Source organism: Thalassophryne amazonica, chromosome 8 (genome assembly GCF_902500255.1).
Source record: "Thalassophryne amazonica chromosome 8, fThaAma1.1, whole genome shotgun sequence".
Lineage (NCBI taxonomy): Eukaryota > Metazoa > Chordata > Actinopteri > Batrachoidiformes > Batrachoididae > Thalassophryne > Thalassophryne amazonica.
Genome location: NC_047110.1, coordinates 69,216,121 through 69,233,215, shown reverse-complemented (window position 1 = coordinate 69,233,215; position 17,095 = coordinate 69,216,121). Strand labels below are relative to the sequence as shown.

The 17,095-nt window shown below is 42.3% G+C and overlaps 1 protein-coding gene across 1 annotated transcript in view; it reads left to right on the top strand.

Annotated features, from left to right (window-relative positions):
• The window catches only part of vwf (von Willebrand factor), a 69,865-nt gene extending 53,087 nt beyond the window's left edge, over nt 1-16,778 (top strand). Inside the window, exons 42-53 of the mRNA XM_034176570.1 lie at nt 1,113-1,217; nt 1,335-1,540; nt 1,630-1,779; nt 1,864-1,980; nt 5,850-6,030; nt 7,821-7,861; nt 7,946-8,062; nt 8,291-8,389; nt 9,823-9,951; nt 11,397-11,436; nt 15,189-15,286; nt 15,405-16,778. Of these exons, the coding sequence (XP_034032461.1) occupies nt 1,113-1,217; nt 1,335-1,540; nt 1,630-1,779; nt 1,864-1,980; nt 5,850-6,030; nt 7,821-7,861; nt 7,946-8,062; nt 8,291-8,389; nt 9,823-9,951; nt 11,397-11,436; nt 15,189-15,286; nt 15,405-15,590 (1,469 nt within the window). The 3' untranslated portion in view covers nt 15,591-16,778. The remainder of the gene's footprint in view (nt 1-1,112; nt 1,218-1,334; nt 1,541-1,629; nt 1,780-1,863; nt 1,981-5,849; nt 6,031-7,820; nt 7,862-7,945; nt 8,063-8,290; nt 8,390-9,822; nt 9,952-11,396; nt 11,437-15,188; nt 15,287-15,404) is intronic.
• Nucleotides 16,779-17,095: the final 317 nt, after the last annotated feature.

Below are 17,095 nucleotides of genomic sequence, written 5' to 3'. Positions count from 1 at the left end.
TCGAGAGCTTTGCCCCCCTACTCAGCTCTCTCTTCACCACGACGGTCCGATACAGCGACTGCATCACTGCAGATGCTGCACCGATCCGTCTATCGATCTCACGCTCCATCCGTCCCTCACTCGTGAACAAGACCCCGAGATACTTAAACTCCTCCACTTGAGGCAAGGACACTCCACCGACCTGAAGAGGGCAAAGCACCTTTTTCCGGTCGAGAACCATGGCCTCGGATTTGGAGGTGCTGATTTTCATCCCGGACGCTTCACACTCGGCTGCAAACCACCCCAGTGCACGCTGAACGTCCTGATTTGACGAAGCCAACAGAACCACATCGTCCGCAAACAGCAGAGACAAGATTCTGTGGTTCCCAAACCAGACCCCCTCTACACCCTGGCTGCGCCTAGAAATTCTGTCCATAAAAACAATGAACAGAACCGGTGACAAAGGGCAGCCCTGGTGGAGGCCAACGTGCACTGGAAACAGGTTTGACTTACTACCGGCAATGCGAACCAAGCTCCTGCTGCGGTTGTACAGGGACCGGATAGCCCTTAGCAAAGGACCCCGGACCCCATACTCCCGGAGCACTCCCCACAGGGTGTGCCGAGGGACACGGTCGAATGCCTTCTCCAGATCCACAAAACACATGTGGACTGGTTGGGCAAACTCCCATGAACCCTCGAGCACCCGATGGAGCGTGTAGAGCTGGTCCAGTGTGCCGCGACCAGGACGAAAACCACACTGCTCCTCCTGAATCCGAGGTTCAATCATCGGTCGATGAACTCAAAACATGACCCCTCAGAGGTTAATTGTTATGCAAGTTTGAGGGTGTTTACAGTGTGGAGATACTGGGTAAATAGTGATTGCTGAAAACAGTCTGTATTTCGATCATAAGCATCATCAAATGAAGGCAGAAGACCTGTCACTGCCTAATTTGCACCAACAGGTGGTATTATTGTAGGTGTTTGAGAAAGTATTGCAGGTATAACCCATACTTTAAGATTTAAAATAGTAATAAGTAATCCGCAGTGATTAATAGATAAACAGACGTATAGGATTATTTATTCTTGTGGGTTTGTTGCTTTGTTCCATAATAAAGTATGAGTTGACTGTTTAGTGTGTGATCTGGTGAGTTGCACCCTCCCTGATATCCCTCACTGCGAAGATGGTCAAACGCTGGTTCTGAAAAACCCTGGAGAATGTCAGCCTGTACATGAGTGCGGTAGGTCATTTATATATTCTTTTTCCATGTTCAAAATCTAATTTACTTTTACTTATAAACACAGCCATAAAATCAACAATCCAACTTTGTGACTTCTGATATATGTTATTCTCACAGTTTGCAGAAGGGAAGAGTGTGACGTTCACACGCCCCCTGTTTGTGCCACGCATCGCCAGCTGTCAGTCACGAAGACCAAATGCTGTGATGTGTTTGAGTGTGTGTGTAATTGCCAGAACTCCACCCACTCCTGTCCTGCTGGGTTTATCACATCCTCATCTACAGACGACTGCGGCTGCACACAGACCAACTGCCGCCCAGATGAGGTGTGTGTACTTGTTTGCATCAGTCTCCATTTTCATGCTGTTATTGTTGCACTATCCTGAGTTATGAACTGCTTGTTGTGTGTCTCCAGGTTTGCGTGGCTGGGGGTGTGGTGTACCCAGTGGGCAGCGAGTGGGAAGATCAATGCCTGAAATGCCAGTGCACCCAGCTACAGGACAAAGACACATTACTGCACATTGCACAGTGCGCCCCTCCTGTCTGTGATCAGAACTGTCGGCTTGTGAGACATAGAGACACAAAATACACTTTCATACCGTGCCTGTGTAGTTACTGATCCTCATATTCAGTATTTCTGACTTCACAGGGTACATCATATACACTGTCAAAAGGCGAGTGCTGTGGGATGTGCACACCAACTAACTGTGTGGAGTCTGAAGGACAGATGCGTGGTGATACGCTGACTGGGGAAAAACTCAGACAGGTATGTGGATGGAGTCGTTATGAATTTAGTTAGTAATTTTTTTCTTTCTCTGTATGAGTGACATCATGTACAGTGTTTCTGGTTCTATTTACTATGCATTTTTCCATCCATATGTTTTGCTCCACTGAACAGCACCACTACCCTCTCACTGATCTCATCTTCAACTGCTTATCACGGGGGCAACAGCTCTAGCAGGGGACCCCAGACTTCCTTTTTCCGGGCCACATTGACCACCTCTGACTGGGGGATCTCGAGGTGTTCCCAGGCCAGTGTGGAGATATAATCTCTCCACCTATTCCTGGGTCTTCCCGGGGTCTCCTCCCAGATGAACACCTCCCTAGGAAGGTGCCCAGGGGGCATCCTTACCAGATGCCCGAACTACCACAGCTGGCTCCTTTCAGTGCAAAGGAGCAGCAGCTCTACTCCGAGCTCCCCACAGACGACCGAGCTTCTCACCTTATCGCTAAATGGGACACCAGCCACCCTCCTAAGGAAGCCCATTTCGACCGCTTGTACCTGCGATCTAGTTCTTTCGGTCATGACCCAACTCTCATGACCATAGGTGAGAGTAGGAACGACATTTGACCAGTAGATCGAGAGCTTCGCCTTTTGACTTAGCTCCCTTTTTGTCACAACAGTACGGTAGAGCAAATTCAATACTGCCCCTGCTGCGCCAATTCTCCGGCCAATCTCACGCTCCATTGTCCCCTCACTCATGAACAAGACCCAGAGGTACTTGAACTCCTTCACTTGGAGCAAGACCTCATTCTCTACCTGGAGCAGGCAATCCATCGGTTTCCTGCTGAGAACCATGGCCTCAGATTTAGAGGTCCTGATCCTCATCCCAGCCGCTTCACACTAGACTGTGAACTGATCCAGTGAGTGCTAGGAGTCACAGGCTGATGAAGCCAACAGGACCACATCATCTGCAAAAAGCAGTGATGAGACCCTGAGCCCACCAGCCCACCAAACTGGAAACCCTCCTCCCCCTGACTATGCCTCAATATCCCATCCATGAATATCACAAACAGGATTGTCCATGATGGTCCTCTCCAGGAACCACTACCTTATCATGGTGGAGAGGTTTGTGTGCCACTATGAACCTGAGAGCTGTGCTGTCTGGAGTAGGGTCTGCCATGGAAAATTGGTTTCAGGCGAGAGGCCAGACTAAGAATGGTTCACAAGACACCATGACAGAAAGAGGCAGAGGAAATGTGACCCGGCCCAGAGGAAGCCCAGAGCCCCCATCTGGAGCCAGGCCTGGATGTAGGGCCCGACAACGAGTGCCTGGTGGCTGCGCCTGCCACAGAGCACAGACGGGCACAGCCTGAAAAGGCAACGTGGACCTTCCATCTCCACCCTGTGGGCTCACCACCCGCAAGGGGAACAGCTGGTGTCAGGTGCGCTGTCCCATGGGTGGCAGTGAAAGCTGAGGGCCTCGGTGGACCAGACCCGGATGGCAGGGGGCACCACTGCCATTTCTTAAAAATGTGTCCATGATACACAGAAGCTAAATCCAGTACGCCATTAACCGAATAAAAGCTTATGGAGTGTTCTCAGGGCTATCTTTAGTGGCTGTAGAAGAGCTATCAGATGAAGAATTTGAAGTTCCTTGATTGAATGAAGTTCCTATCGGGACTTTATGGGATTGTGGAAAGCACCGCTTACACACACTCTGTTTGTGTCCTCAGCAGCTCTCACAGAGCCGAAAAAAAAAGCCAACTGTTTTAGGCTTCCTGGTCTAAGAAGAAACACCTGGCTAATTAATTTTAAGTAAAATATCAAATGATATAGAGCTGTTTAGGTGTCATATATAACAAATAATGAATATTTTCCATTTATGCAATGGAAAGACTATTGCCATTCATTGAAAGATGGAACGTTCCGTTCAATGAGATGAAGCTGAGTTGATTGGAATGTTCCACCTTTCAGTGCATGACAGTATTCTTTCCATTGTGCTCATAAACTTTATTTTTATAATAGTGAACCATCCCTGTCCATGAACATGAAAATACATTTTTATCCACCACATGTGGATCATTATCTCAACAGGCAGAAGAATAGTAATAACCTTTATTTGTAAAGAACATGTAACAGCACATGAAACAAGGCAACAGATATTAAAAAAACCCAACAACACCAAAAACACAAAGAAAATACAGACGTTAATAATATGCATAATACGAGGTCTCTTAGATAATAAACCGACCCTTTTATTTATTTTTTTTTAACTATATGGATTTGAATGACATGCGATTACACCAATCATGCTTGAACCCTCGTGCGCATGCGTGAGTTTTTTCACGCGTGTCGGTGACGTCATTTCCCTGTGGGCAGGCCTTGAGTGAGATGTGGTCCCGCCCTCTCGGCTGAATTCCTTTGTTTCACACGCTGCTCGAGACGGCCCGCGTTGCTTTATCAAAATTTTTTCTGGACCTGTGAGGAATATCCGAGTGGACACTATTCGAGAAATTAAGATGGTTTTCTGTGAAAACTTTAACGGCTGATGAGAGATTATGGGGTGTTTCTGTCAGTGTAAGGACTTCCCACGGAGCGGGACGTCCTGCAGCGCTTCCAGGCGCCGTCGTCGGCCTGTTTCGAGCTTAAAACATCCTAATTTAAGGCTTAATTCACCCAGGACATCGTGAGAGAACAGAGAAGATTCAGAAAAGGCCGGCATGAGGAATTTATGCGGACATTCCACTGTTTAAGGACATTTTTTTAATGAAAGACTTACGCGCAAATTCGCCGAGTCGTTTCCGTGACGACTCGGCAAATCTGTGTGCGCCGCGACAGGAAAAACACCTCCGTGTTGAAAACCATTTGTAGAATTCAGGCGGCTTTTAATGGCTTTCAACAAGTGAGTAACTGAGAAATTGTTTAACAGCTTGGGCATGTTCCAACTTGCCCGTTAAGATTTCCAACGGAGGTGTTTTTTCTGCCGCGACTCCCCGCGGTCGGGTCCAGCCCGACATGCGACTCTGCCCGCACGTTCTTTCATTACAAAATGACCGTTAACAATGGAATGTCCGAATAAACTCCTCATGCCGACTTCTTCTGAAAGTTCTCTGTTCTCTGACGACTTACTGCATCAACAGAGCCTGAAATGTGGAAGTTTTCAACTTGAAACGGCGAGACGCTGCCGCCTCGAAGCGCAGATCGCCATCAGGCGCCGTGGACCGTCCTTAAAGCGACACTACCAGACCAAAATCTCTCATCAGCCGTTAAAATTTTTACCGAAAACCAGCTGAATTTATTGAATGGTGTCCACTCAGTTGTGCCTTACAGTTTTGAAAAAATTTTTATCAAACAAAGCAACAGTCTCTGAGCCATTCCTAAACAATGAAAAAAATCGACGAGCGGGTGGACGACTCCTCACTCAAAGACTGCCCACAGGCGACTGACGTAACCGACAGGCGTGAAAAAACTCTTGCATGCCCACGAGGGTTCAAGCATGTCTGATGTAATCACACGTGATTCAAATCCATATGGTTTTTGAAAAAAATAATAAGGTCGGATACTTTTCTAATAGACCTCGTATATATTATAATTGCTGGCCACACAGGGACAGGGGATGTAGCATCGCACTCCATATGTGCGTGCGTGTATCTGTCCATTTCCGGATTATGAATGTGAGTTATACATGAATTCTTCAGTTACTACCAGCGGGGGATGATCAGCCATGAGTTGCATTGCTAGTGTCTGTCTGGAAGGGCATCTGGTATAAAACGTATAACAAATCAATATGCAAATCCACACCAGATCCACAGTGGCGACCCCAAGCAAACAGGGGGAGCCAAAAGAAGATGTATCCTATATATATATATCCCCTTTTATCTGATTTAAATCTCATCTGTGCATTTGTACAGATTGGTGAAGTCTGGCAGTCTCCATATGACAAATGTGTGTTACATGAGTGTGTGAGGGTGAACAATGAAGTGTTCATCTCTTCAACCAATGTCAGCTGCTCTGCTATGGACACTCCATCCTGTCCTCTTGGATCTGAGTTACACTGTGAGACGAGGGACTGCTGCCCACATTGCTACTGTGGTAAACACCTGCATACACACAGAATCACACAGGTGGAAGAATAAAGAAAACCACAGTTTCAGCTTCAGTCCAGCAGAGGTCCATCTGATATTATCCTTCGTCCAGTGCCAGTTACCCTGGAATGAAATATACAGGGCCTGATTTACTAAAATCCCAGATAAGGAGTATTAAATTGTGTGGACAATCCAAACCTATGTACACTAGGGTGAATAAAATTTAGGTGTGAGTTACTACTTGTACACAATTGTTAGTGGATGGTAAAGTCACATCATTATAAATGAGGATTTACATGTATTAATGGCCGGGATTCACAAAATGAAATTAAATCAGCCACTTTTAGGTTTGTGTCTTGTGCTTCATTATGCACAAACTCTGCCACATAACTGAGCTGTTCACATTCTGGCAATAGGGCACCGCAGTCTCGTTTGCACCCTGCGTGATGTCGCAGGATTTGACCACTTACGTGGACGTCCTCTCCGTTGTGCAGTATATACACGGCATAATTTAACACGGCCAAATGGTGTAAAGTTTTGTTTTCGGCTGCAATCACCAAAGCAGTCGCGAAAAGTGGGGGGGGGGGGGGGGGGGTTCAGTCCCCAGTAGAGACGGGAAGACGAGGCAAATGGGAGACGTTGTGTCGATAAGTGTTAGCCTACACAGCTAACCAGAGTAGCTCCGTTTTCTCCCCTGCAAAACCGCCTCGACATGTTTGAGCTCCGGATCACAAACAAACCACAACACATGTCCGCTTTCCCACCGCATCTTCACTTTTTCTTTGCATTTTCACTTTGTTTGCATGTTGTTGTTGTCCATTCGGCTGCTCCCATATTGTTTGGGGTTGCCACAGCGGATACAGCCAGATCCGCATCGATATTTGGCACAGGTTTTACACCGGATGCCCTTCCTGACGCAACTCCAGTTTTACCTGGAGAAACACACACAGTCGCTGGTGTTCCAAAGAGGTCTCCCATCCAAGTACTAGCCATATCCTGCACTGCTTAGCTTCTGAGATCTGATGGGATCAGGTTGACACAGAGCAGACCAGCTGCTATACTTTGTTTGCATGTAATTTGCCAAAAAAAACGATTGAAAATGCCGTGTTTTTTTCCCACGGAAGTAGAGAAATTACATCATATGCGTCATATTTACTCCTTTAGCGCCCGCCCTCAAACCAGACTGCGGTACCCAATTAAAAAAACCCAGCATAAGTTTGCTTAAATACCATGGATGGAACAATAACTGAATGTCTGAATTAGGAGACTGACTGTTTTGTGTTTTTTGTTTCTTGTAATAGCCGTGATGTCCTACACAGACTCAGATATGTGGATCTGCGTGTAGTCAACATGCAGTCAACAGCACCTAAGTGGCTCTACTTTACTCTATTCTACTCTTCCTTTTTTAGATATTTAGATATACCTTAGTATACACTAGTAGAGTTCGACCTTAGAAATGGAATATATTCTAGAAGACATATCTTACTGAGACATTTCTTCTTAACTCCTTGAACATGCCTGATGTTTACAATGATTTATTTATTATTATTCTGTGTGCCTCAATTTTGCACATTTGACAAACCCCAAATTGCATATATGTGAAGGCAACTGTGCTAAATGGACACTACACACTATCTTGGACATTTGACAGATGCTATCTTCACTGCACTGTTCAAACACAGCATTCAGGTGTATTGGAGAGTGAAATGGTGTTTTTGCACATTTTTATAGATGCACACCTTTATTACTGAATCAAGTCCACACTGCAGAAATATATTTGTGCTCTTCTTCCTGCAGCACCTTTGGATGCTTGTGTGCTCAACAACACTGTCATAGGAGTAAGTTGTGCAACAATTTTTATTTGGATTTTGTGCCCTCTTTGAACTGTATGGAACATTCCATTATGATGTGTGTTTGTGCAGGCAGGAGAGAGGCTGATATTGGACGTGTGCACACATTGTGAATGTATTGTGGAAGAAGGAGTTGTAAAGAAATACAGACTGTCCTGTAGGAGGATCAGCTGTCCCACTTGTCCCATGGTAAAAGTCATCCGATCATTTCTATAATTTCATCAATACAAAACTATGAAACATCTGTCCTGCTTTGGGATTTTTTATGTTATCCCTGTTTAATATCAACATAATCAGTCACATAAGTAATCATGATTTGCTCCAAAGAGATAAACAGTGGTTTACAACAACAAAGAAACTATTTTTTTCGTATATTTACTGAAGTGGTTGTTGTGAGACTAATACACACATTTCCAGGGATACACAATGAAAAAGGAACCAGACTCCTGTTGCGGTCACTGTGTTCCAACAGCGTGTTTCGTACAAAAACCAGACGGACAAATGATAAGTCTACAGGTACGTGGATCCACACTATCGGCATGCGGTTTTTAAAAGTGCCAAAAAACATGTTTGAAAATTTTTTTCACTGTTCCATAAATTTCACAAGATTTAGAAAACATTTCACAAAGTTTCACTGATCTTTTCTTTGAGTGTGATGTGGGGATCTTTGTGGAATGAATGGATTACTACCTGATTGAGCCACTTCAGAACCTGAGAGAGGAGTCACAGCATCTGATACTGCAATTACCCTGGATTAAGACTAAATTTTCAGTTGGTGGCAATAATGATTGGATATATTTTTGAACGGATGTGGTTTATCATCTCAGATCTGTTTCATGAAAACTGAAAAGTGAATGACTTTCATTCTATTTTTATGCATATTATTTGGATATCTTGGAGTCATGCGCATATTAAACAAATATGTAGGACTGCTTTTTTGCATTTACGCAATATCTCTAAAATTAGAAAGGTCTTGTCTCAGAGTGATGCTGAAAAACTAATTCATGCATTTATTTCCTCTAGGCTGGACTATTGTAATTCATTATTATCAGGTTGTCCTAAAAGTTCCCTGAAAAGCCTTCAGTTAATTCAAACTGCTGCAGCTAGAGTACTAACGGGGACTAGAAGGAGAGAGCATATCTCACCCATATTGGCCTCTCTTCACTGGCTTCCTGTTAATTCTAGAATAGAATTTAAAATTCTTCTTCTTACTTATAAGGTTTTGAATAATCAGGTCCCATCTTATCTTAGGGACCTCATAGTACCATATCACCCCAATAGAGCGCTTCGCTCTCAGACTGCAGGCTTACTTGTAGTTCCTAGGGTTTGTAAGAGTAGAATGGGAGGCAGAGCCTTCAGCTTTCAGGCTCCTCTCCTCTGGAACCAGCTCCCAATTCAGATCAGGGAGACAGACACCCTCTCTACTTTTAAGATTAGGCTTAAAACTTTCCTTTTTGCTAAAGCTTATAGTTAGGGCTGGATCAGGTGACCCTGAACCATCCCTTAGTTATGCTGCTATAGACTTAGACTGCTGGGGGGTTCCCATGATGCACTGAGTGTTTCTTTCTCCTTTTGCTCTGTATGCACCACTCTGCATTTAATCATTAGTGATTGATCTCTGCTCCCCTCCACAGCATGTCTTTTTCCTGGTTCTCTCCCTCAGCCCCAACCAGTCCCAGCAGAAGACTGCCCCTCCCTGAGCCTGGTTCTGCTGGAGGTTTCTTCCTGTTAAAAGGGAGTTTTTCCTTTCCACTGTCGCCAAGTGCTTGCTCACAGGGGGTCGTTTTGACCGTTGGGGTTTTACGTAATTATTGTATGGCCTTGCCTTACAATATAAAGCGCCTTGGGGCAACTGTTTGTTGTGATTTGGCGCTATATAAATAAAATTGATTGAAAATTGATTGATTGATTTGTCACTTGTCTTTATCTGTGCATCTGTGTCCCTCCAGGTGAACACCACGAGCGAGCAAGGCTGTAACTTGTATAGCTGTGGCTTAAACAGTAAAGGAGATCTTGTCCTGCAAACCAAAATAACAACCTGTCCTTCATTTGACCGTCAAGCCTGTCTTGACCATGGGGTATACGACTGCATGAAAACAATCTCTCCACCCATGCTTCTACAGTAGTGTTCAGAATAATAGTAGTGCTGTGTGACTAAAAAGATTAATCCAGGTTTTGAGTATATTTCTTATTGTTACATGGGAAACAAGGTACCAGTAGATTCAGTAGATTCTCACAAATCCAACAAGACCAAGCACTCATGATATGCACACTCTTAAGGCTATGAAATTGGGCTCTTAGTAAAAAAAAGTAGAAAAGGGGGTGTTCACAATAATAGTAGCATCTGCTGTTGACGCTACAAACTCAAAACTATTATGTTCAAACTGCTTTTTTAGCAATCCTGTGAATCACTAAACTAGTATTTAGTTGTATAACCACAGATTTTCATGATTTCTTCACATCTGCGAGGCATTAATTTTGTTGGTTTGGAACCAAGATTTTGCTCATTTACTAGTGTGCTTGGGGTCATGGTCTTGTTGAAACACTCATTTCAAGGGCATGTCCTCTTCAGCATAAGGCAACATGACCTCTTCAAGTATTTTGACATATTCAAACTGATCCGTGATACCTGGTATGCGATATATAGGCCCAACACCATAGTAGGAGAAACATGCCCATATCATGATGCTTGCACAACCATGCTTCACTGTCTTCACTGTGAACTGTGGCTTGAATTCAGAGTTTGGGGGTTGTCTCACAAACTGTCTGTGGCCATTGGACCCAAAAAGAACAATTTTACTCTCATCAGTCCACAAAATATTCCTCCATTTCTCTTTAGGCCAGTTGGTGTGTTCTAACTGTCACAGCACTTACAAGTAACTCCAGACTGTCTTTGATCATCCTGGAGCTGATCAGTGGGTGAGCCTTTGCCATTCTGGTTATTCTTCTATCCATTTTGATGGTTGTTTTCCCCTTTCTTCCATGTGTCTCTGGTTTTTTTTGGTCCATTTTAAAGCATTGGAGATCATTGTAGATGAGCCTATAATTTTTTTGCACCTGCGTATAAGTTTTCCCCTCTCCAATCAACTTTTAATCAAACTACGCTGTTCTTCTGAACAATGTCTTGAACGGCCCATTTTCCTCAGGCTTTCAAAGAGAAAAGCATGTTCAACAGGTGCTGGCTTCATCCTTAAATAGGGGACACCTGATTCACACCTGTTTGTTCCACAAAATTGACTGACTGAATGCCACACTACTATTATTGTGAACACCCCCTTTTCTACTTTTTTTTTTTTTTACTAATAGCTCAATTTCATAGCCTTAAGAGTGTACATATCATGAATGCTTGGTCTTGTTGGATTTGTGATAATCTACTGAATCTACTGGTACCTTGTTTCCCATGGAACAATAACAAATATACTCAAAACCTGGATTAATCTTTTTAGTCACATAGCACTACTATTATTCTGAACACTGTATGTACTTGTCTTAAAATTCCTTCTCCTGCTTTTACTGACTTTAGGGCAAAGTAAGCCGGATTGGAACAACCTGTTGTGAGATGTGTAAGTACATGTGGCTCGATATCTGCATTCTGAATTTCTGGAGCATTATTTGAAAGTTCATGGCTTATTCTGAAAATCACGGAGGAGAATCCCAACATTCTCCACAAGTACTGTATTTACACAAGAAATTAATTTCTATTTGAACAACAAATGCTTCGGATGGAGGTTAAAAATTTAATTTAAAGAATGTTTGCAAAGGTTTCCTTCATCGTGCTTTGGGACATATTCTGTGTAATCAAATCTGTTTTGGACATGAAATTTTATCCAGGTAAAACAAGATGGTCTCAGTTTTCTAAAAGTTTACTAAATCATTATTTGTTAGCATTAGAGTTTTCTGAATTGGAATAGTGTGAACAACATGTGCAGCTTCAAAATAAAAACTTAACCCTTGCTGTCACAATATAATTCAATTCAGTTCAATTCAATTTATTGATATAGTACCAAATCACAACATACTATGTCACAAGGGTAAGATCCGAGATTACCTATAAAGCACATTATGTTGGTTATTCTACCAAAATAATGTTTCATGCCTACAAAGTCCTACAGAGTCCTTATTCTACCAAAATAATGTTTCATGCTTCCACGTGCCTACAAAAAATTGGTTTGTGATATTGTCGCAAAAAGCGCCTCATTTTTGTCACGGCAGCACGAATTCATTCTAATTCATTCCGTGATGGCTTATGGTTAGGGTTGGGGGAAGGAGTAGGGTTAGTAATAATGAGTTTAAAAAAAAAAACCCCGTCACGAAAATTTGAATCATTTTGTGAGGGGAGCACAAAAACTGACTGGACTGTTTATATATGATTATCACTGCTTATGTCTCTCAATAGAGTTTCTAAAAACACGACCTGTAACAGAATGTGTTCTACTGACATAAGTGTAGTTCAATTCTGGAAACCAGACTTTGCTGCAGTTTTCAAGCACTTCCTTGGGTTCCCGAGTTTAGAGTTCCCCTAACTGGCAGTGGTGGGAACTGTTCAGCTAATCCGATAACCGATAATTATCAAAGCAAATGTTTTTGTTAGCGGATTAGCTTTTCAGATTAGTTTTAAAATCATCATCAGACCAATTATCTTCTGATCATCTTTTGTTTTTAAATAGCTAGTAACTTGAAAAACATTTATAATCCCTTTTGCACCTGTGTGCTATGTATTTTGCAGCAGTGAGGTAGCTAAAAGGAGCTGAGCACTCTACCCCCAGTAGAAAAAAAGCCTGGCTGCCAGCTTGCCACAAAAAAAAAAAAAAAAAAATGATTCCTTGACACCATAAAGTGGTCCAGCGATGAGGTAGAGGTCTTGAAATAGGAAGCAGGTTTCACTTATGGTTTTGCTTTATAAATAAAATTATTCTGGATAGAATAACATTAATGTAAACTCTTAAAATGTACAAAGTGGATATATAATACATATCTGTTAATTTTAAAATAATGCACTCATTCTGAAGATTTGAACATTAACACACAGGTGCCAAAAGGGATTATGGGTAAACTTAGCCTCCGCTCATACTGATTGGTTGACTAATTCATTCTATGTAAAAACTAACACAAGTGAATCAATGTAACGTGTGTTGGTGTTTACAAATAAATGTGCTTTTGTAAAATATGTCATTTTTTTTCATTTGTGAAAAAAAAAAAGCATTTGCAAAGCCGAAAAGTCTGTTAAATTGTGATTCAGCCCCTGTGATATAACCGGCGTCAAAATGCATAGAACACTGCCATCTACTGCCAACCGGTTATATCACAGTGTTGTTGACTGCAGGATTTTAAAATTATCTGTAGGTTTCCAAAACCTAAGAGACCACACACGTGGAGATAAAAAAAATCATAGATCTGACAGGTTTAGTCGTGCAGTGTGTGGTGTCAGCCACACGGTAAAAACAACACACAGGAACATTCCCAGGTAAGACATCTCGCTTTCTGATTGGCTGCATGTCACATTTAGCTCCTAGTGTCCTTCTGAGCAGATCAGAGTGTTCTTAACACACCACACATGGCAGGAATATCATCACGATTGTTGGGGCGTACTTAAGATTATCGGAAGGGGAAGATCGGGTCCGATATCAGCCTAATTAGCTTGCCATGGGAACCAGGCTTGATGTTATGGTGCCTCACGGTGCGACTGATTGATCTGTTTTGACACCACGCGGAGCCGCTACCCGATCGGATGTTATGGTGCCTCACAGAGTGACCGATTGATCTGTTTTGACACCACACAGAGCCGCTAACCGATCGGATGTTATGACACCTCACGGAGAGACCATTTGATACATTTTGACACTGCGCAGAGCTGCTAACCGATCGGATGTTACGACGCATCACGGAGCAACTGATTGATCCGTTTTGACAACGCGCGGAGCCGCTAACCAATCAGATGTTATGACGCCTCAGAGCGACTGATTGATGCGTTATTATGACACCTCACCGCAAAGTTCATCGACCAAAATACCAACATTCTGGGTGCAATGAACATGTTTTCACTATTATTTGATTTCTTTGTGCGACTTACATCGTTATTCAAGCATTCAAAAGATAATTCCTATTGCCACACAACTCCAACCACACATGAGAAAATTTTTTGACAGTTCTTGTTATTGAAAGAAACCTTGTCTCCCTAACCGGCTAGAGTTGTGATGTCATCACACATGCTTTTGGGCGCTGTCTAGCGGGATCTTCAAAATTTCTTTCTTTTTTTTATATAAAAATGAAAAAAAATGACATATTTTACAAAATCACATTTATTTGCAAACACCAACACATTACATTGATTCACCTGTGTTGGTTTTTACATAGAATGAATGAATCAACCAATCACTATGAGTGGAGGCTTAGTTTACCCATAATCCCTTTGGGCATTTGTGTGTTAATGTTCACTTTTTCAGAATTAATGCATTATTTTAAAATTAACAGATATGTGTTATATATCATTTTGTACATTTTAAGAGTTTAAATTAATGTAGTTTTTCTATCCGGAATAATTTGATTTATAAAGCAAAACCATAATTTAAACCTGCTTTCCATTTCAAGACCTCTGCCTCATCGCTGGACCACTGTGTTCTATCAAGGTAAATGATGCTTCTGTACAGCAGCTGGGCAGAGTGCACAAAGACATAAGCATTGGCTGTTTGGGTTTGTGAGCGCCTTTGATTCTATTAGAAGCTTTAGTGGTGTTTAAACTCAAAATCGGCTTGTTAGTAGCTGCGAGTGTATGGGATGCAAAATTAAAAGTTATCAGTTATCAGTCCAATAAGTTTTTAGACAGTTTATCGGTTTAGCGTTAAAAAAGATAACTTTTCAGTTAGCTGATTACCAGTTACTGAAGCTAACTTTTTGGTTAGCTATGCCCACCACTGCTAACTGGTACCTAACAAAACCTAAGGTCTAAGCTTTTCTCTTGGTTTGCAGTACAGCCAAGAACACAGCAATGTTTGGAGCACATTTATTTCCTCTCAACAGTTGGGAAATTCTGCTCGATGACAGACACGATCCACCCAATACAAATACGACAAACATGTCGGGATCTTCAGTCTGACATCGATAATTACGAGTCAAACCCAACATTTCTACCACATTTCATGATACCTGCCTTGGGTTTTTATGTTTTTTGTTATTTTGTTTTTTTCTGTAATCCAGATGGTGTATACCGACAGACGTCGACGAAAACATGACTTTCTTGGTGGAAATAATCATATGAATGACTTCATATAAGTGTAAAACCCAATTCTGACTACAGCGTGTGGGTGATTGTTTAAAGGTACAGAGCCAGAGTGTCGAAAAATGGTGGGAACACTAAACTACATCAGAGTGGATGATTGCCAATCTGATCGCCAGATAGAACTACAATACTGTGAGGTAATCATCCAAACATCCTAGAACCGCCACATATTTAAGAATTACAATCCTCATAGTTTTGCGTGTCCAATGAAAGTCTATTGTGTCTCTCACCACCTCACCCTTTTCTGTGTGTTAGGGAAAGTGTCGCAGTAAGTCCATGTATTCGCTGGAGAGGGCTGCAGTGGAGCAGGAGTGTGTGTGTTGTGCTGCTGTGGAGACGGAGCCGCTGAGTGTTCCCATACTGTGTGCCAATGGTACCCACAGCGTCCACACTGTGCTGTCTGTCACCGCATGTGACTGTGTGTCAAAACACTGCACCTAGAGAAAGAGAGAGAAATATAATGTTTAATATGTGCATCCAAATCATGTGCCTGTAAAATAATAAACAGTAAACATTGCCAGTTGCTGCCTGACTATTTTGAATGTTTTGGACTTTGTTCTTGAAAAGTTTGATTTAGATCATTAAATCAAACAAACCCAAGCCACAAAACCTCTAATATTGTTTCTCATGATTTAACTGAGTCTGGCTCAATCTGAGTAAAATCAGAATCATAAACAAACAAAGTACAGCTCTACATTTAGACTGCATTCACATTACCACCTGGGTCACATGCACATGTGCTCCTATTTGAACTGAATCCTTTTTTTTTTTTTTTAGCAGTGTTGTTAAAACAGAACATTCATGTCTGATGTTTTGTGAGTGATGTGACAATGCCACAGTGGTTACTTCTCAAAGCAGTGACATCAGATTCAAATTACGTGGAGCTTCAGGTCAGATTTATCAGTAATGTGAATTTTAAGCTTGTTTGTTTTGAGGTTTTGTGTCACTAATCTTGCTGACCAGCCTAGATTCACATTACCAGCTGATGTGGCCTGAATCTAATTTTCTTCCGGCATGTTGCACCAATCTGAACTTTTCATGTAGTGTGAATATCTTGTTCTTGTTTTATCAGTCTCAAATTACTTACATACTGTGCCAGCCGCTATGATTAGTTCCTCCCGCTCGCTCTCCTTGGGATGCAAACTCACAATCTCTGGCTTGGGAGGTGGACGCTCTTACCAGTCGGCCAAAACCTGGGAGTCCGCCTGAGTCGCCAGAGTATTCTTTGGCTGCCAGAGGAGTGAGGCCAACTGACTACCATATGCACAGCGACTCCTGCTGGCCTCCGTCATGTATGCAGTCCTACATCTGATTCAGATCTGATCATTAATACCATGGCCATTGAAGTAATGCTCACAAAAAACACAAGTGTGTAATGTAATGTGAGCATACCTTGAACATGCTATGCAGCTCAGAGTTAATGCTATTCAAATCATTTTCACTCAATTTTAATCAAACCTGACTTTGTCATTGAAAACAATAAAAAAAAGTCTGTAATTTCAAAGACAGTTTGCTGATCTGTTGTTTGGTTTGTGTTTTGTATGATAGTTTTGACTCTGGTAACTTTGGTTGTTGTTACGTCTATTCATGGTTTCAGTCATTGATTAAAGTTTGTGTAGTGTACATCCACACTCTGTCTTCAGTTATTGTGTTTCAACACAACATGAGTATTGGTGGTCTGTCACCAAAAGGCCAAGGAACTAGAGTTGGATGGATCTATCCTAATGTCGATAATATCGATACCAACGCTGGTATTGATATTGAACGATCCTTGTGTAAAAAGATCGGTACTCAAGCTTTTTTCTCTCCCGCACGCACTGACTGCTGCGCATGCAGATTCATCAAAGTCTACTCTCTGTCTGTAAGAGCAGCGCTGCGCTGTCCCACAACATGGACCAGCGCACCATCCCCCTCTGGTCTTTTGTTTTTGCGCCATCACATGGCTC